Source organism: Dunckerocampus dactyliophorus, chromosome 18, assembly GCF_027744805.1.
Source record: "Dunckerocampus dactyliophorus isolate RoL2022-P2 chromosome 18, RoL_Ddac_1.1, whole genome shotgun sequence".
Classification (NCBI taxonomy): domain Eukaryota; kingdom Metazoa; phylum Chordata; class Actinopteri; order Syngnathiformes; family Syngnathidae; genus Dunckerocampus; species Dunckerocampus dactyliophorus.
Window position 1 is genome coordinate 6,814,985 of NC_072836.1, and position 19,620 is coordinate 6,834,604.

The 19,620-nt window shown below is 40.0% G+C and overlaps 2 protein-coding genes across 2 annotated transcripts; both read right to left on the bottom strand.

Annotated features, from left to right (window-relative positions):
• Positions 1-947: 947 nt before the first annotated feature.
• On the bottom strand, positions 948-14,353 carry tmem184a (transmembrane protein 184a). The gene is made up of 9 exons (XM_054759562.1): positions 13,949-14,353; positions 12,852-13,073; positions 9,349-9,514; positions 7,344-7,434; positions 6,207-6,282; positions 4,064-4,155; positions 3,002-3,171; positions 2,732-2,929; positions 948-1,941 (listed from the first exon to the last, which is right to left on the bottom strand). The coding sequence occupies exons 2-9, from the start codon at positions 13,050-13,052 to the stop codon at positions 1,712-1,714; spliced, it is 1,224 nt and encodes a 407-aa protein (XP_054615537.1). The 5' UTR covers positions 13,053-13,073; positions 13,949-14,353; the 3' UTR covers positions 948-1,711.
• A 703-nt stretch (positions 14,354-15,056) lies between these two features.
• Positions 15,057-16,291, bottom strand: psmg3 (proteasome (prosome, macropain) assembly chaperone 3). Its single transcript, XM_054759564.1, has 3 exons — positions 16,132-16,291; positions 15,506-15,737; positions 15,057-15,434 (listed from the first exon to the last, which is right to left on the bottom strand). The coding sequence occupies exons 2-3, from the start codon at positions 15,722-15,724 to the stop codon at positions 15,282-15,284; spliced, it is 372 nt and encodes a 123-aa protein (XP_054615539.1). The 5' UTR covers positions 15,725-15,737; positions 16,132-16,291; the 3' UTR covers positions 15,057-15,281.
• Between the last annotated feature and the right edge of the window lie 3,329 nt (positions 16,292-19,620).

Consider the following 19,620-nt stretch of genomic DNA (forward strand, 5'->3'; position numbering starts at 1 on the left):
CAAACAACCAAAACACACACCTGATGTGGGTTAAAGCATGCACACCTCTTATGTTATTGTGGACTCTTAATTCCTCCTAATGATGATGGTAATGATTTTATAAACAGCTAAGAAACCTTACCTGAAAAGAATAATTCCAGTAGCTGCTACATTCTGTCCATCTACAAGTACTGAGGGGAAAAAAGTGGGAAAAAAAAAAAAAAGTAGACACGAGTGAAACAATGACCTCTTGTGGGAAATTGAGGCAGAGTTGAATTTCATCATAATAATAATACAAAGATTTGAATGCACCAAAATAACTGATGGACCCTTCTCCGGGTGACACTTGAACAAAAACACCCTTGAACATTATACAAAGATAAAAATATTACCTGTGGTGGATGTTTGGTCCTCTCCGTCCTTCTGTTCACATACATCCGGACATACGCCGTAACAATGACAATGGGTCAAAAAGGTGGTTCTTTTCCTGCTAAATGAAAATTTGCCCAAACACAAGCTAAACCAGGCCGACAAGCTACACACACACACACACACACACACGTGTTTAATGTGTCGGATGCACAAAAGAATGTGTTTGTAATGGATGGAATGCATTGTAGGTTCAAACATGTCCTTGCTAAGTTTCTGGAGGCTTGAAGAGCTACAAAATGTCATTACTCTGCTCATGAATATTTATTTCATTCACCTGTTTAACTGTATTAAAAATGCCTAAATTATTTTTCTCGGCTTTCACTTCCTTTCTGCCTGCGTTTCCCCCCCGATGAGCGACCCAGGTGTATAAATCGCTTTGTCTATGCGCCGTATTTTCAAATTATGCTAAATTATTCCATGACAATGGGTTTTGCTGTGTCTTATTTTTTTGTACTTGCAAATAAAGCTTCCTCCTCGTTGAAAAGGATGCACAGAAGGACTCACTTCAATTTAACAGTCACACACACACACACGTGTTTTTATTTTTGGGTGAATTCAAATCCAAAGGACCCACATGCTAGTTTATTTTTGTTCTCTACTGTCAAGACAGCAATCATTGGCACAAATGGGTACTATAATTGTAAATGTGTGTACAAACGTGGTAACTACCAAAATTGTATTGATTTCAGTTGATATTAAAATTACATGAATCAATTCTGTACATAATGAAAACAAAATTATAAATAGTGACCCCTGACACTAAAAGGCTTTGCCAAGCATACTAGTATTCATAATATTAATGCTGGTGGTACAAAATCAGCTGTCTATTTAGACTATTTAAAGCAGTAAAAAGACCAATACAACTCCCACTTTGTAGGAGGTGGGCTGATTTGATGTTGACATTAAATACATATAAAGGATTCTGCAGTTTGAAGTACCTGCTCCAAAATACGTGTCTTCTTCCTGGAAGCTGTCCATGTTTTGAGAACAAATGTGTGAAAAATGGCAGATGCAGTCCACTAGGTGGCGCTCCCAACCATTGGCATCCTCCTGGATGTTGCTTGTTTGGCTCGTCAGATACCGGAGGTATTTTTAAGGCCAAGACAGAAAAATCTCGGGTTAGTGAGATAGTGGTGTTAAAAACCAGTGTCAGTAAATGTTCCTTACGACCCTTGCGTCAATACTGAGAGGATGCAAACTGAACAGTTTTTGTGACCTTTGAGACACTCTGTTTTCCCTAAGGTGGGAGGCGCTGGGGAGATAAGTGGCGGCGAGGACACACGCACCTGCATCTGACTGCTTACAACTCATCGTCAGACGTGATCAGCATGACCTTGTCCGGCTTGCGGGACCTGCTGGCGAAGGGGCCGGCTTTCCCGTTGGAACAGGGCGGGACCACCTCCTGTGTGGACTGCTGGGTGTACTGCTGGTAAGCGGGGGAGAAATTGTGGATGGCATCCTGGACCATGTCGCCTGGGTTGATGGTCTCCTTCAGACCGCTGGAGATGCTCTGCATTGGCGGCATGTTCTCTGCGGGAGCGAGGGATGTCGGCGTTGTAGGATAAGTAAGGGACATACTTAAGTGTAGTTAGTGTATAGCTGCATAGATTAACTATCCACTGAAAAGGAGTCAACACACAGCCATTATTATCTAAATATCTGGCAACACTTGTGAGTAGCAAGACACTTGTGTCTTGCCTACAGTCAAACATGGTGGTGATAGTGTCAATCTGGGGCTGAGTGCACGAGTGCTGCCGGCACTAGGGGAGCTACGATTCTTTCCAAGATGTACTGTGACATTGTGAAGCAGAGCATGAGCCCCTCCCTTGGGGAAGTGGGCAGCATAGCAATTTTCCTACACTCCCCTCCAAAGGTTTGGGAACATCTCCAAACGTTTGGAGGGGAGTGTACATGATAACAAGCCCAAACTGCTGAAGGTGAAGGGGACGGATGGCCAAGTATGTCTCCCCCACAGCTGATTGGGCAACAGTGGGGCATATTCAAAGCAGAAGCAAGGAAGGTGGTGCAGTGCAAGGTGTCTAGCATCCACCAGCTCTACCAGTGATGTAATTACAGAGGAATGGAAGAGTGTTCCAGTAATAACCTGTGCAGCTCTGGTCAATTCCACGCCCAAGGGGATCAAGGCCGTGCTAGATAATGATTTGTACTCACTTGTGTGACCAGCTATTTAGACAATAATGTCTGTGTGTTGTGTCATTTCCAGTGTATAGTAAATCTACACGGCTATTCAAGCTGTACACTGACTACTCCAAACATGTTTCATTTCACAGGTATAGGGGAGAAGGACGATGCGCCTCACCTGGCACATCGTTCTTCTTCTCCTGGTAGACCGTGCATGTGAAGGCGTATCGGAGGGCAATGGCAGCAAAGAACATCTCTATGCAGATTATGAAGTTCTGCCAGCCCGCTGCCACGGTGCCGGCGCCGACCTCTTGCCCGTCGATGTACAGAGCGTTGGGAATGACGCCGCAGCGCTCCAGGATGGCGAGAACCATTCCTGAAAGACATGACTGGTTATCTACACTGTCATTCCAAATAGGAAACACAAAAAGCAGAGAGGACCATTTACCTTGCCAGAAGGATAAGAAGATGACAGACTTGATGGTGAGGAATTTGAGCACGGGCTCGTACGGCCTGAGGAGGTCGCTGGTGGCAAAGAAGAAGAGGAAGAGGGCGTAGAGCGCCAGACTGACGGAGAAGTTGTAGATGATGGTGATGTACAGGTATCCTCCGTTCACGCTGCACACAAGAGAAAACACTTGAGGTCATTTATTCACCTTTGGACGTCCCTATGGTTCTACAATTCAGAAGTGGAATAAACATTTCGAGGTGAGAGTGGTTGCCTCAGTTCAAGTACAGTGGATCCTCGCAAACTCGCAATTCGGCATTTGCAACCCCGGAAAATATCGTATTTTTGGTTTTATTATAATTCATCGAGAAATTTCACCAAATGCTGGTGGGTCTGAATGGAACTCCTGTGGAAAGCAGGTATCTACAGTATTATTGCTGCATGATTTGCTTCTTCTTTGTATTTTTTGGACTAGTGAGCAAACAAAGCTGTTGGGTAATTGCAGCCAGACATCACAGGTGTCTTGGTGCTTCAACAAGCAGCTAATAGACTCTCTTTATACATCTTATTCTTGCATGTATCTCATCAAATCAATGTTAGTGTTTATTTAATTGTCAGCCTGCCTTTCCAGGTTGAAGAGGACCTCGCTGACGACTGAATAGACTAACTTCTGCGCCTCAGTAAACAGTATGTGACTCATCAGGTTATTTAGAAAAGAAATCAGACACTTCACTTAAACAGTCAGGCAAAGACAGACATAAGTAGAGTCTAGCTTTCTAGGGGCGGGTGATACAAAGCTGATCTGCTTCAAGTGTTGTTGAGTCACTTTAGAGATAAAACACAGCCAAACTTTCCAGACAGACAGACCAAAGTGGGAATATAAAAAGAAGACACTGCCAGGGCTGGGCACTTGACTTGAGAGCTCAAGAGGACATATGCAGCGATATGTGAAGCATCTCCATCTGTATGCTCTCCTCATATATGCACTCAACCCAGGGACTGACGACAGCATGAATGAGATCATTTAATATGCATTGTGTGATGAATAAAATGCAAGCTCACTTAAAATCCCCATCGTGGTATTTTCCATAGGCCTGCAGGATGATGGTGATGGCGGCCATGATGGGCTTGACAATGCAGAATTGAAGCGTTGCCTGTGAAACATGTGCACAGACATGCAATGACACAATGAATACGTTTTGTTATATAGCTTATTAATCTGAAAAAGACATGTAGTAGCCAAGTATAGCTACTGGACACCTGCATAATGAAGCAAATTCCAATACAAGAGCTGTATTATAAATTCTGCCATTAAAAGGACCAGCATGTTTACTTTGTTCAACGCAAGATGTTTTCCTTCACTGCATCATACTGAGAGTTGTTTCCAATATTTTGATTACCCCACTTAGCTACACAAAAGGCACACAAATACAACTAAACGATATTATCTTTTGTAGAGGCTGCCTTTTGATACAAGTCTTGTACTATGGCAGGGGTGTCCAAAGTTTTTTATTTTTTTTATTATTTTTTTTTAAATCGGCACTCTGTACATTATAAATTTGTATTTGTATTTGTACTTTATTCATCCCACAGCGGGGAAATTCACTTGTTACAGCAGCAAGCAAGATACGCAAGTAAAGAGTACAGTGTAAAGAATGCATATTGACTACAACATGGTTCAGGTGGTGCAGGTGTTGTAGAGCCTGACAGCGGTCAAATTTACAACTAAACAAGAAAACTAACAAAATTAACAGAGGAAGTGGAAAAAAGACCAGTAATTTTATGAAATCTTAGAATAAAGTCATAATATAAAGAGAAAAAAGTTGTTTTAAGAGCATAAAATCAATACTATGAGGAAAAAAAATGTTTGAAGCCTAAAGTTGATATATTAAACACATTTTAAAGTCGTTCGAAACAAAAAAACTTTAAGTTGCAATTTTTGGAAAATAAAAATTTGGGAAAGAAATTGTAGAATTGCAAAATAAAGTAAAAATATTATGGGAATAAAGTCACAGTGTAAATTCCGACAACAAAGCTGAAATATGTGTAAAATTGAGAAACAACACGAGCAAAAATGGAAAACTAGCAGTGGAGGAAAAAGTTCATAGTAATGATACACTTTGTCATCTATAACCTTTAAGCTATCAAAATGCAAAATATCACAGTGGCCCCCGTATCCTTTGATTTTACCATATGCAGACTCCGCATTTGGACACCCCTTTAGGAGGGTGTTAATTTGCACCTAATGAAGCGTCCAGTCAGTGTGTAGAGTACATAAAGAGCAGTTCACAACTTTGACGACCATTAATTAAATAAAAAAAAAAAAAATCCAAAGAGGATTTAAATGCAAGGGTCACTCGTGGAGAGCAGACCACCCGGCACTGACGTGGGCTGGGTTGGGTCGGGTTACCACAGGCAGTAGCATAAAAATGTCAATTTTATAATAGAGCCTTTACTTTACAAACCATTACAAACACTTTCCTATTGCCTGCTTTGATGCCACCAAAGAAAAACAAGCTTGCGTGATAGCATCTGACAAGCGTGACATTCAGGGGGACACGGTGCACGTACAAAAGTCAACTGTGTGTCTCCTGGCTCACATTAATTGAGAGAGAGAAAGGGCGAAAGGGGGCATTCGTGCAAAGCGGCTTTACTTCACGGCTTTAACATTTAATTATTCACTGGCAGCCATTTCATTCGCATCTTTTATCGCAGGTATATTTTACAAAGAAATGAGTGAATCAAACACTCAAGTGACTCGATAAGAAAAAGTCAACATTCTAAGCGTGTTGGCAACCTGCTGGCATTTTACATTTAAAAAATGACTAAATCAAATTTTTCATTATCAATTCCTCGGTTGAAACAACCCAAGGCCTTTTTCCCCCTCTTCCAGATACTGTTCGCACTTATAGTTCCTCGTTGACTGGTGGCAACAGGGCCAGATTTGTTATGTCCTCCTGAGTATTAATTAAGAGCAAAGCTACTATACTTTGACTTACAGTACAACCCCCCAAGCCAAAGCTCAGCATCTAAAATTTATAATGTACTAATGTAATGTATAAAGAGTGTTTTAATCACTGGGTATCTTTTTTGTTGTAATATTTATTGCTATATATGCTAATCTGAGCATCAGTGCTGCAAGGACAAGCATTGTTTCAGCTGTGTGTTGGCATTTACGTCAAAGGGGCAACAAACTGCCGCTCACCTGTTTACAAAATCTTAAGAATCCGATGGAGTAGCTCATTCCGACCAGACAGCAGGTACCATACAGGCAGCTTGACCTGCACAGGAAACAAGAGAACCATTCAAATTCATTGTAGAAGCTCCATACACGTAAGTTAAAGGTCCCCTATTAAGCAGCAGTCACTTATTAATGATGTTCTTACAGTATCACGTGTCCCACGAGCCTGTTTATGAAGACCAAACGTGAGACAAATCGACTTGTTTGCTCCACTTTTGAGAGAGGAGGCACTCAAACGCTCGCTTTTGAAGCTGCGGCTTTTCATGACATCATGAAGGAAACACCTCCTTCCTCGTGGACATGACACGTCGCAAAACAAACGACAAACAAAATAAGCAGGCTTCACTGCACATCTTAAAATGCAGCCTGGAGCTCTGCCAACTATCCATCAGTCAGCAACAGACGTGGGCGCTGTGGGTTTTATATGGCATCGATTATTACAAATGATTACTCTGGCAGCAAATAGAAGACAAACTGCTGTGTTCTATCCATACCTTTGCCACTCTAAACCAGCGAAATCCCAAGAGACACGTTAGCCTTTTGGGGGGCCCTGCCTTTTAGTCTCTTCACTCTATTTGTCACCAGCCACTTTTTTTGAAAGAGGATCTCGAGAGGTCTGATTACTTTCTAAACATAGTGACAATGTTGCTAAGTTGGCAACAGTGATCCCTAGAGCGACATCTTCTTATTCTCTAGCAGACCAGGTGCGTATGAGGTGTGGTGGTGTTGCAGACAGTCCCATTATAATGCGTTTATGAGCGAGGGTGAACAGGTACATAGTGCCCAATCTATTTGTTGCGGTCCACCACAAATAAATTAATGTATGGGGAACACTGGTATACGTAAAAAATGGATAAGGGCAAAAACACATGCTGCCAGAGGCAGGTGTGGACAAACACAGCTCATTAGCATTAAAGCTCCCGACACACAAAACGGCGTGTTCCCAGTCGAGCTAGATTTTGGACAAATATACTCTATTACGACCACAGAGTTGTTTAAAATTGTTGAAAAATAGGACAATATGGGACCTTTAATGTACTTTATTTAACAACAGCACACCTTCTATCCATAGACTCTATTCAAATCATGCAGAGTACTCACTGTATTGGCTTCCCTCGGATCTCGGACATGATTGCACTCTCTCCTCCCAGGTACTCAAAGGACAGACTCAGGAAATTATAAATGACAAATGCTGCAACAAAAAAGCAGATTTTCATTTTACATTCATAATTAATTAACTACACATAGACCAATATATGCAAGTCATTTAAAAAGTGTCAACTAAGTTCCCATCCCATTTAAATATAACTTCATTTAAACAAAGAAGCCAATACAACTTCCATGCGATAAAGGATAATTAGTGCGACGTTATGGAACAATAAATGTTTCGCTTCTTACATTAAGAAGCTTGCAAAGGCTGTGTGTCTTGGAAATCCCTTCCTGATCCTTTGTTGCTATTTAAAGGAGGGATTAAATGAAGCTAATGCAGATGGTGTCCAGTCAAGAGAGGAGAGGGCTGGCTGCGTGGGATTCCCCTCTTCCTGCCCCTTGATGCGACCGCACCATCAATCAGCCACTAAATTGGCCTGCAAACTTGAAACTAATCTGCTCAATTATATACTGTAGCCTCATTTTGGTCTCATTTACTGGATTTTGTCATCCATTCCAATATGCCGAGTTGCTCAATCAACCTAGTGGGATTTATCCCAGTTTTTCAATCCTTTGACAGACAATGTCATAAACTCTATTAATAAGGGGGAGCGCATATGTCATTTAAACCTGTGGCCTGTCGAACTGAAACAATAAATCCAAAGTATTCTGGTGGGAGACAATGAATGCCTTTCTGACAGTGTCAATCAAAACTGAGTACTATTATCTTTGTAAAGGCAGAATTTTTGATACGGCTCTGGCATTGGCTCTTACTGTATTAGGGCCTGCATGTGTACCTCATGTTGTGGCTGTAATAAATAAGGCGTATTGTTTAAAGTAAAAAAAGATGAACACCTTGTAGATAGATGCCGTGTCAACTTTCTATTAACACGAGAACTAGTTTGGTGAGTTCCTTGCCTTTCCTGGCAAATGTTGAAATCCGAGTGAGGAGGACGCTTGCACCGTAGGAATGGAGCCGATCCGATACAGTATCGGTATCAGGTTCCGATACCGTCATAATTCCCGTATCGGAAAGTTCCAGAACCACTTCAGCATCCAAAACCAGGTCCTCACAAGCCCTCTGCTTGACACGTTCACGGCCACACAAAACAGTTGGACATCACAAACTCTTAACGCTACAGTCGTCCCTCGCCACTTGGCGGTTCGAATTTTGCGGCTTCACTCTATCATGGTTTTTCAAAAATATGTTACTTAATAAATCTTGCTGTTTTGTGGTTAAATACGGCTCATTATTAGTCAAAAAGAATGCATATTAAAGCAAATGTAAACATTGTTTTAGGTAAATTAAGCACTCAAGCATAAAAATTGGGTAAATGAACTAAAGTACAAATATAAGGCATTCAGAAGACCCCTTCAAAGACACTGTGACTAAGCTGTAATATTCTACACTGGTCACTAGGTGTCAGTAATGCTAAAATGTTCAGTTAGACGTTTGAATTATTTCACACAATAATCTGTCATAAAAATCCCAATTGAAAACACGGGCTACTGTTGCAGCTGGAACCCACGGCAAGCTGAAACTCAACTTGGAACCCTCGTCTTCACTTCCTGTCCACCCGCCACTCAGTTCCCCTGAGGGGAACACATTTATAGTAACGCACACGAGCACAAGTGTCATTTATGTCTTACATGGCTTATTTTTCTTATTATGTCTACTATATTGGGTAATACAAGTGTAAAGGTGACTATAGGGGTGTTCCTTCAGGTCTATATGACTCTAATAATTTAAAAAAACATATTGAGAAGGTTGTAAACTGGTTTTCTATGCTTCAACTACATGAATATTCCATTTATTAATAAAAAATTCTACTTCGTAGAGACTGACTTATCACTTATCAAAGTTCCGGGTCGCCACAATATCATACTTGCCATACTATCCAAATTCAGAAGTGAAATAAATGTGAATTGGTGCGTCCCTACGCCACAGTGCACGTACCTTCGTAGCAATCTCGCACGGAGTCAAAGTAGACGTAGTACTGGTTGTTGCTGATGAAGAGCAGGCTGAGCCAGGAGTCGAAGGCGTAAATTGGCACGATGAGGAGGATTCGGATGATGTAGCGCTGCTCGTTGGGGACGGTGTAGGAGCGCAGGTGCGTGTAGATCTATTAGGAAAACACAAAGCAAATATAAGCACTGGCAAACAAAAATGTAACATTACAAAAGTTGCATGGAAATCAAAATAACAGACTGCTGCTGTTATATTCTGCGTTTATTACAAGTATGCAGAGCATCTGCTTGTAAATGAATAATGCACTTGGTCAGTCCAGCCCGGCTGTGATTAATTGCAGGATTTCTATTCCTTTTTGTGTAAAGAGCTGCCAAAACAAATGCAGCGGCAAATATTCAGATGAGAATAAATAATACATTTTCACACTGCTTTGTGCAGATAAATTGATTTATTAGAGGGAAAATAAGATAAAAATCTGGGCCTGAAATGTTCTTTTCCCAGTTCACTGATTTATAGTTTGGCCTGCACACTGTGACACGCAAGCACCAATTATGTTTTGTCCACAAAGAAAACACGTTTTCCGATATCTACAGCAGCAATTGTCCAAAACATTGCTGGTTCTAATTTATTTCTTGATATGGGAACACAATTGACACTTTATTTGTATCTGTCCTATCTTAGTTTCAGTACTATACAATATACTGCATATGTTTTACGTCACTAAAACTGACTTTTTGGAAAACTCTGGACAAATTGAAGACTCTTGCTGGGAAAGAATGCACCTCTAGGCACAGCCTTTTGCTACTGGGCATTAAACAGTTATAACCGACATATCAATAACCTCTGATACTTTTACAACTGTGTGAGCAAAGGGCAGGTCCATTAAACAGTGCATATACACCAACAGCTTGTTCTTGCAGATGCAATCTGTCACGATATAAATCAGTTATTTACTCAAAGAGGAGCTTTGCAGTTGAAAAGCAGGAGATGGGGCCGCTTGTATTATTAGAGGACATCAAGGAACCGGACAAATATTGAAGATGAGCATGTTGACTACAATAATAGACAACTCACAAATCGACAACTGACAACAACAACTCTACTTTCAGTCAAAATGTTTCATCCAGAATTCATATACTTATTTTCTCAATGTGTTATCCTTATTTAATGTCCCCACTCATTCTCATGCATGGATTTTCTATTTATTGAACGTTTATTTGAACATGAAAATAAAATGCATTCCTATTTTATTTCTTTTCAAAAATGTTAATCTTATTTTCACCATTAACATTTGTATTCTTTATTCTTTTCCTGAACACCGTACAAGCTCCTATTTGCTTATGTGTATGTTTATTTTTTTGAACACCTTTCTTCTTTTCACACATGAAGTGATTAAAAAGTGAACAAAATTCAAACGACAACATTTAAGCAATCAAAATATTGTAATGGAGAAGCGGTAGGATTAGGGCGGTGACTAATGGTTATTTTGCATTAATCTGAAGCTTCTTGTTTCGATTAATCAAGTAATGGGTGAGGCCCTAGACAGACCAAATCAATATATAACACAAACACAAAGAGTGGTTTGGTCCGCAACATGTCAGAAAAGAGGCAAAAATGTCCATCAATGTTTTCCAAAGTCAAAGCTGATGTGTGTGAATATCTTGTTTTGCCTGAAACACAAAGATAATAGGTCTGCTTTCATGGATGACTAAGGAAATTGAAAAATATTCCCATTTCACAGGCTGAAATCAGAGGATATTTACATTTTTAAATAACAAAGCCATTAATCGAATACCAAAATAGTTGTCAATTAATTTGATAATTGATGAATAATTAATCAATTAATTGCTGCAGGTCTAGATGCGATTAAATAAACTCTGCGTTTTCCTACTCCTTTTCAGACACGTTGAATTGTGCAAATGTAACTTTGTGATGTTCCTTAATTTAACTTGTTAAGCACGTCTGAAACAAATAAACCACACCATACTAACCCTTATCGACTGCATGTGCATTTATTTATTCTCAATCTATGATACAAGTCCTTCGAAAAAATAATTTAATACAAAAAGTATTAAAAATAAAAGACAAAAAAACCCAAAAAACAATACAGTTCTCAGCCAGTCAACCGAGATGATGGTTATAGTTATTATTGGCCTTTAGTGGACTAATTGAGCATGAAATTACTGTATAGGCTCAAAGTGTTTTCCAAAGAGAATACACAACTCTATCATCTGGCAGTTGCAATTCCAAACACTTTAAAGTAGAGCTTGTCAAACCTTGAAAATGCAACAATAAGAATTTTAACCCTGCTCGGTGCCCTGCCCACACTGATGTCAGTGCTGATAGTGGAGCATGGTAAGTCAATCATCAAACCATAACGATAAGCTATCAGCACGCTGAGACATACGCACATGATGAAATATGCTCTGTTAAACATCTCACTCTTCTTTTTTTAACCTTGATGAAGCGCCACATTGTGCATTCATCATGAGTGAAAGAGTGAATATATTTAGTGAATGGAGAGCGAGCCAAGCGATGTGACTCTTGGTTGCAGCAGAGCACGGCCTCAGACATCGAGCTCACAAAAGGTGAAGTGTGAGGTAATAAACCTTAATGGATGTAACAATTGGTTTTCGTCCTCTAGCGGGGGGTGGTGGTGGTGGTGGCGGTGGCGGTGCGTGCGGCGTGTCAGCTCTCAGCCATCTCTGGTTACACCTGACATTATATGGTGCACACTCCTCATGTGGATATGAACAGTCGATAAGAAATGTTTTACGTAATTCAAACTTTCAGGAAAAACATGCCTTACTATACCTCACACAAAAACTTGGATTAACCCCACAAGTGTGTGTGTTCTTTTCCCCTGACTTTCAGAACAGCAGAGAGGAAAATGTGAACAAGAAATGGAACTTAACGCGACGAGAGTGACACTTGTCCTGGCCGCTGAGCACAAAATCCCTGAAGCGACCGGCAGAGAGCAAAATGCGATCGTAACCACAGAACAGAAAATAAAACTTACTGCGACGAGAGTGCTACTCGTCCTGGCTGCTCAGTACAAAATTCCTGAAGCGACCGACACAGAGGAAAATGTGATAGTAACCATAGAACAGGAAATGGAACTTATTGCAACAACAGCGATACCTCTCCTGGCTGCTCAGTACAAAATTCCAAAAGTGACCAAATTAGCCACAAGGTTGGTTGTTTGGTACAGATCAGTTCCAAGGTTAATAAGGTTAAGGTTAATCCTTCTGTCCTTTTCCATTTCTGTCCTGGCTGCTCAGTACAATATGTCTAGGTTAGCAATACTCCTGTAATAATAGGAGGAAGAAGAATGAACACAGGCTGTTGTCTATTTCTTCCTCATTATTGTCCGTGCAGTTAATGAAGGTTTTATGTTTGACCCTTGAACATATAAACCCCATTCCCATTATATCCTATGGGGGGCGTGTAAATGGATTATAAGCACAAATCAGCATCCTGGATACACTTACCTGGTGGCAGGTGATGAGCAAGGCGGACCACACAAAGATGCCAGAGAGGCCGCGGGCGGGCATCGTGTTCAAGAACATCTGGTCCTCCACGATGGTGCCGTTGCCTGTGCGAAGGATGGTCATGTTGGAGATGTCAGCCTTGTCCGGGAGTATGGGCGCAGTCAGATGGACTATGGAGGTGTTCTCAACTGAGAGGTCCATGTCCTCCACAGAGATGCTCACCTGAGAGCAAGAAAGAGAGGGGAAATGCATATGGATTAAGATGACACAACTTGTATGACAATTATTCTCTCACCTGGAGGAACACACACGCACGCACACACACACGCACACACACACACACACACACAGGACACTGTGTTAAGGACACCTGTCCATTATAACATTTAGCATAGCAATAAAACTATTTCTCTCTAAACTGTTGTCATCCCTCTAAACTTTAGAAGTTTGGTCCAAACTTTTTCCACTGAGGGCCACATACTGAAAAATCTAAGTTTTACACTTTTTAAACCAACCCATGCCGACATGCAGACACACACACACACACACATATACATATATATATATATATATATATATATATATATATATATATACACACATACATACACACACACACACACACATATATATACATACATACACACACATACATATATATACACACACACACACACACATATATATATATATATATATATATATATATATGTATATATATATAGCTTATATCTCGCAACTCTTGTTGTTGTCATTGTTATATTTGTCCAAACAAATGTACCTTTAGTTGTATCAGGCATTAAAATGAACAACAAACTGAGGAAACAAGGCTGGTCTAATCATTTTTAATAAGTTGCTATATGTATTAAGACATTAAGACTTTTTTTCCTTACATTTTTCAACTTTATGCAATTGTTTGCTCTTAATATTAGGACTTTACAGCACTCTCTCAATGTCTTGTCTTCATTCTTGTAAGATAAATGCTCTTTTTTCCATTTTTACTGTTGTTTTGTTAGTTTTCTTGTTAAATCGTGTTTTTTAGAATGTGTCAAGGGCCAATAAAAAAAATACACTTATACGTGCCACAAGGAGCTCACCTTGTCCCTTTATCCTGTTTACTATCCACAAAACGTTCTTAAGCGTCCCGGGTCCACTGTCAACAGATCACCATCGAAATTTAATCGCCTTTCAGGGTTGCCGCCCGAGCACATTAGGCGTCATTTATAATAACGAGGATGTTGTGGAGTTCAAAGCAACCGGAGGTCCAACACTTCCTTGTGTCAGGGAGGCCTAGCTTGCACTGAGGTCGGAGTCCGAAGCAAAAGACATCCAAAATCCCGAAACGAACACAAAACCTTCTACCTTCTGCCGTCACTGGCTGAGGGTTCTCAACCCAAAAAAGTAGATTTAAATCCAACTATAAACTAAAAATATCAGGTTTTTGGTATTGCCTGCTCGAGGGGCGGTGGAGACAGAAACAGGTTGAGGAAACAGGTGAATGCGTCACGTGACCACAGCTAAAGCGCGTTGACGTCATGGCGGTGCATTCAAGGGCCCGAAAAGACGACTCGGACAAGACAAAACTCTACGTACACAATTTAAAGTGACGAATAATAGGTAAAAGGTTTGTTATTGGCGTTGCTTCATACAGGAAGCCGTTGCATTATTTGCAAACACCTAAAGTAACCCTGCTTCCCAACAATACATACTGTAGTTATGTGAAAGGAAATTAGGACACTCCGTGGTGTAACTCTTCTACTTCTGAACCGCTACACTCAAACGGGTGAGAATATTATTTTTCTGACAAATACACCACATGATGGCGCTGTTCTTAAACCTCTACGTTTGAGTGAGTGAAAGTAGGGCTTAAGGGAAAATATAACTTTAAAACATTTAAAACTTAAAAAAAAAAAAAAGAAAAATGATGGAACAGACTGAGTAGAGAACGTATGTCCTAACATTTAAATAGTGTTTTTTACAAGAATGCTGAGAACCATATTCATGAATTATTAATAGGCTATCATTTGTGTATTTATTAAGTCATTGTATAATGCTTTTGTTAGCATTACTCCTGCATAGAATATCAATAATTTATACAGTATTGCATTGGATCTCATCAGAATGCGTGGGTATACCTACTGGTGTAGTGAATTCAGTATAATTACTGTACATTGCAAAGACAAATAGACAAACCTTAGATGTTTTTATGCGTTTTAATGTACATTTCTTCTTATGAGGTCATTTAGGATATTTACACTGCAAGTAGCATAACAATAATCACGTGAAATGACCAAAGACAAATAAGTGGCCATTATTTTGCCAACTGGTGAAAATAACAGTACAATGTCAGACCCATTTTTGACAGTGTGGTATTAATGATGATAACTAAAAAAATAGAAAAGTCATCCTCCTGTCCATTTTGCTGATTTCCTACCACACTTGACAACTTTTGACGACATCTTTCATTTGCTTCATAGCGTCCACCGAAGAATCCTTCAGTGCCAGTCCCAGTAAGACGGGTCTGTTACCGGCCTCTTGCGACACAAATGTTGCCAGGTGTTTGCCACACACGTGTGTCATAGGCTGAAAACAAGCACATATATTTAAAACAAAAACAGTAGCACATTTTGTTTTAACATACAACCAAAGCGTACCTCGTCTTTTCCCAACAGCACTTTAGTGGAGAATAATGGGGTGCTGAAGTCGTCGCATCTGGACTCAGGTGTGACAGATATCAGCGTTCCGATCTTGCCGTACTGGGTTATGACCACAAAGATGTAGTTACTGAACTCTGTGCATACGACTTGCGTGGAAATGCCATTGACTTCTTTCTGCATCTGTTTGGACCTGATGATGGGCTCTGCTGCAGACATTTTTTATTGAATCCTGAGGAGGAAAAGAACACGTGGAGTATTACTAAGCAGGCCACACAGAACAGTGTCTGTGATATGATGCACCTAAACATTATGTCTACTAAAAATTCACTCCTTCATGCAAAGCAGAAAGAATGCTAATATCAAGAGGCTTCGCTACTTTCATTGCATTGTAAACTACACAGCTGATTCCCAAATGAAAAGGGAGGGGCACTCTAGAAGTCTCACCCATTTTCACAACGCATCCTGCACATAATTCGATCAAATCTATCATCTGCTCCCCTCTGGTGTGCTAACCTCGCGTTAGCATTCATCATGCTAACATTAACAACGAGACTCCTTTAGCTAAAAAGAGAACACTAGAAACAAAAAAGCATCTTTTAGAATTACATGTAGAGATTACCTACCTCTTAAAACCCACCGGGAGGCTTCACTTTCAGCAATCGCCCACGTTTTTTTCCATTAAAAGTTAGTGTAACCTGTTTTGCTTTCAGTTTCAATGAGTGCTTCCTCGCTAGCTGCGGCTGCGTAATGACGTAATGTCAAACTTCCGGGTTGCCTTCCAAACCGAAATAAGACAAATAAACAATAAAAATAACTTAAATTAAGTTTTTTAATGGTATGTGTACGGCTTGGTTGTTTTTTAAGATCTTGTCTTGGTTTCTAACTCTTCTTGGTTGTTCGCGTTGAGTGACTGCACAACTGCGTCATCATTGCCATCATTACGACTAATTTTCTGGTTGCTTTCGTCACCGTACATACGATAACATAATAATAATGACAAATATAACTATATTTTAGGTATTATTCTAGTTTATGTTGTTCATAAAGACCATGTCTAACATTTTTAATTATATCTGATGCGAAAAATAATATAAATAAGCTTTGCTCAAGTTTAAGTGCTAGTTTTCTTGCATAATGCCATGGAAAGTGCTATTTGAAACTGTTTTCTAACTTTGCTTGATGCTGCAGACTTCAGTCAATACTGGCAAAGTGGGCCATGAAATCACAGAGGCAGGATGCTTAGATATGCTCTGAGCTGAGCTAATGCTAGATGTCATATGAGGCCTGTGATCTCATTTTATTTCAATAAAAAAAGTCCACCTATAACTGGAGGCTTGTTGTTTAACGTCAGAGTTGTGCAAAAAAAAAAACAAACCAGCCCCTCACAGCAGGGGGCAGGAGAATTTATAATCTGCATGACTCCTTCTATCGGCTGGCTTCTTTTGTAATGGGCGGGCTAATAACCGCTTTACACAGACGTGATGAAAACCAACTGTATGACATTTGAACAGAACGAGGCCACAGATAAGCAGACGCAGCTCCATGCCAGACAAGCACCCTAGGAAATTTCACAGTCATCAAAAGTGCTTACAAGACTTTTTTTTTTTTAAATTCCAGGTGGATGTGAAGCTCAAGTGAAGTCTGCAAGTGCTGCATCAGGCTGATCCGAAAGGCAGTGACCGTCCCTGTGACACATCCACAATGTCACAACAGAAGGCTGGAGTCAGCAGAATTGCGATGCGCTGGTGGCAGGCAGCTTTGGAACTGGTAGGACAAAACTGATCATCTTGATGCCGAAATAGTCAAATATCAACAAACAACATCTCGGCAGTAGTGCATGGAAGCGTGTGAAGCGCCGGGACATTTTGCTAGTGAATGGATTTTACTGAGAAAAGATAAGGAAGTCTTTCAAAGCAGAGACTTTAACTTACCAGGTGCTCGGAACTGATATTTCCGCTTCGGTATTTATACTGTAGTAAAAAGCTTTTAAAGTTCACGCTGATAAAGGTTCACCCTATTCACAGAATTATACACCAACTCTATACAGTGGGACGGCTAAAGTCAAATGAGGTGAACTTCTTTTTACACTCGAATGGCAGTTTTTGTCACCTTTAAAAAAAGGTTTGTCTTTACAGTTAAGACCGAGTGTCATATCATTTTTGTTGTCCAGCGCACTTTTGTTCTTTTGACCTTTTACAGTGGTTAGCTTCTTTTTACACTTGCACAACTGCTTGCCATTCGGCACGTTCGAATGACGCCGTCATCGTTTGTCTTTAAAGTTACCGTTGAATGTTACACAGTTTTTGTGATGTACGGGAATCCCTCATTTATCACCGTTAAATGTTTCCAGACCCGACCACGATCGGATTCCTCATTTAAGAATGGAATCTTTTCATAGTTATAGTGTTTATATAACCTTCTAAATACGAGGGGTGTATGAAAAGTTGTAAGCATCAAAAAAACTAAAAGGGATAAGAAATTTTTGATCATTTATTTTTCAACAAAGGGCTGAACACTTGCTCCAACGGCACTGATGCGCTTTTATCCCGGTGTAGCGGAACTATTTTGTTTGGGACTCAAGAAACCCATCAACTGCAGCTATAACATCATCATCGCTGGCAAAATGGCGACCAGCCGAGGCTTTTTTCATTTGGGGGAAAAGATGGAAGTCGGAGGGGGCCGGGTCTGACGAATGAGGTGGATGGGGAACAAGTTGGAATCCATAACTGAGTACACTGAGCCACTGCGCGAATTTCTGTTTTCTCCATTTTTCACTGAATCCTTGACCCTTGCTTATTCAAAAATCTGCAAAAAATACAAGAAGCATGTTAGAATCTTAAAATTTGGCAGGAATACTTCCAAAAGGTTGAACTTTCCAAAAAATCATAGATTTGACCACGCATCATTGCTTCTTATGCACGATGCTTTAAACTTTTCATAAACCCCTCGTATGTTTTTAACATCATTGGAGCCCTCTAAATAGGACATAACACCTTTATACTCCAACATGGTAGACTTATTAACATCAAATAAGACATCTAAGACATAAATAAGACTCATGCTCGTGTGTGTTGCTGTAAATGCGTTCCACCGCTCGGGGAGCTGAGTGGGGGCGGACCAGAAGTAATGTCGGGGCTTCATAGTTATCTTGGTGTGGGTTACGGCCGTAACAGTAGCCTGTGTCATGAATGGATTACCGTGCCTGTTGTGAGATAATTCAAACCTGCAATAAAAGCCTGTTGTTCCAGTGATCAACTTTGGTGCTTGTGTGTCTCACTGAACATTACAGTGACATTACTGACACCTAGTGACCAGTGTAGAATACTACATATCATCACAACACCCTTGAATGCGTCTCCTGAATGCCTCATATTTGTATTTTACTTCATTTAGCCACTTTTATGCTTGAAAATGCTTCATTTAGGCAAAAACTAGACAACATTTCCTTAAATATGTATTTTTTTTACTAATAATAAGCCTTAGTCAGCCACAAAATAGCGATGATTTATTAATTAATATAGTTTGAAAAAGCATGATAGAGTGAAACCGCGAAATTCGAAGTGCGATGTGGCGAGGGACGACTGCACAGTGTAGTGTGTTTTAATTTGACGTTTTACAGCGGTTAGCTTCTTTTTACACTTGCACAGCAGTTCATAAGTGGTCACATTTGAATCGCGCCTTCATCATTTGTTCCAACATCCTAATACTAACTTCTTTTTACACTTGCAAAACAGTTTGCAATTTGAAAACACATTCTTCAACTGTTACCATTCATCCTGAAGTTAGCAAGCTGGTAATTCACCACTGCCTCTGTCGTTTGTCTTTAACGTTAAATCGTTTTTTGTTACATAGTTTTTTTTTATTGTTTTGCTGTTTTACAGTGTTATCTGCTTGCATTGTAATTATTATATAGTTTTAACATCCTGACATTAAAAGGCGTTATCTTCTTTTTACACCTGTAGGGCGACAGTTTGACCCGACAAGAGATGAATGCTGAACAAAATCCGTTTCAGGAATGTCGATGCTGCAAAAGTGGAAATCTACGCAAGATTAAAATACAAATTCATTCATTTGACAAAAAATAGACACTTTTACCTTTGACCAATACGCTT

Bases quoted from the DNA above. Each gene is read 5' to 3' on its own strand.
- tmem184a (XM_054759562.1), bottom strand. From the start codon at position 13,052: ATGGACCTCTCAGTTGAGAACACCTCCATAGTCCATCTGACTGCGCCC. The intron at 7,435-9,348 runs GTACGTGCACTG...TTTTTGTTGCAG, and splicing joins CGTGCGAGATTGCTACGAAG to CATTTGTCATTTATAATTTC. The intron at 2,930-3,001 runs GTAAATGGTCCT...CATGTCTTTCAG, and splicing joins CTTCTTATCCTTCTGGCAAG to GAATGGTTCTCGCCATCCTG.
- psmg3 (XM_054759564.1), bottom strand. From the start codon at position 15,724: ATGTCTGCAGCAGAGCCCATCATCAGGTCCAAACAGATGCAGAAAGAA. The intron at 15,435-15,505 runs GTACGCTTTGGT...GCTTGTTTTCAG, and splicing joins TGCTGTTGGGAAAAGACGAG to CCTATGACACACGTGTGTGG.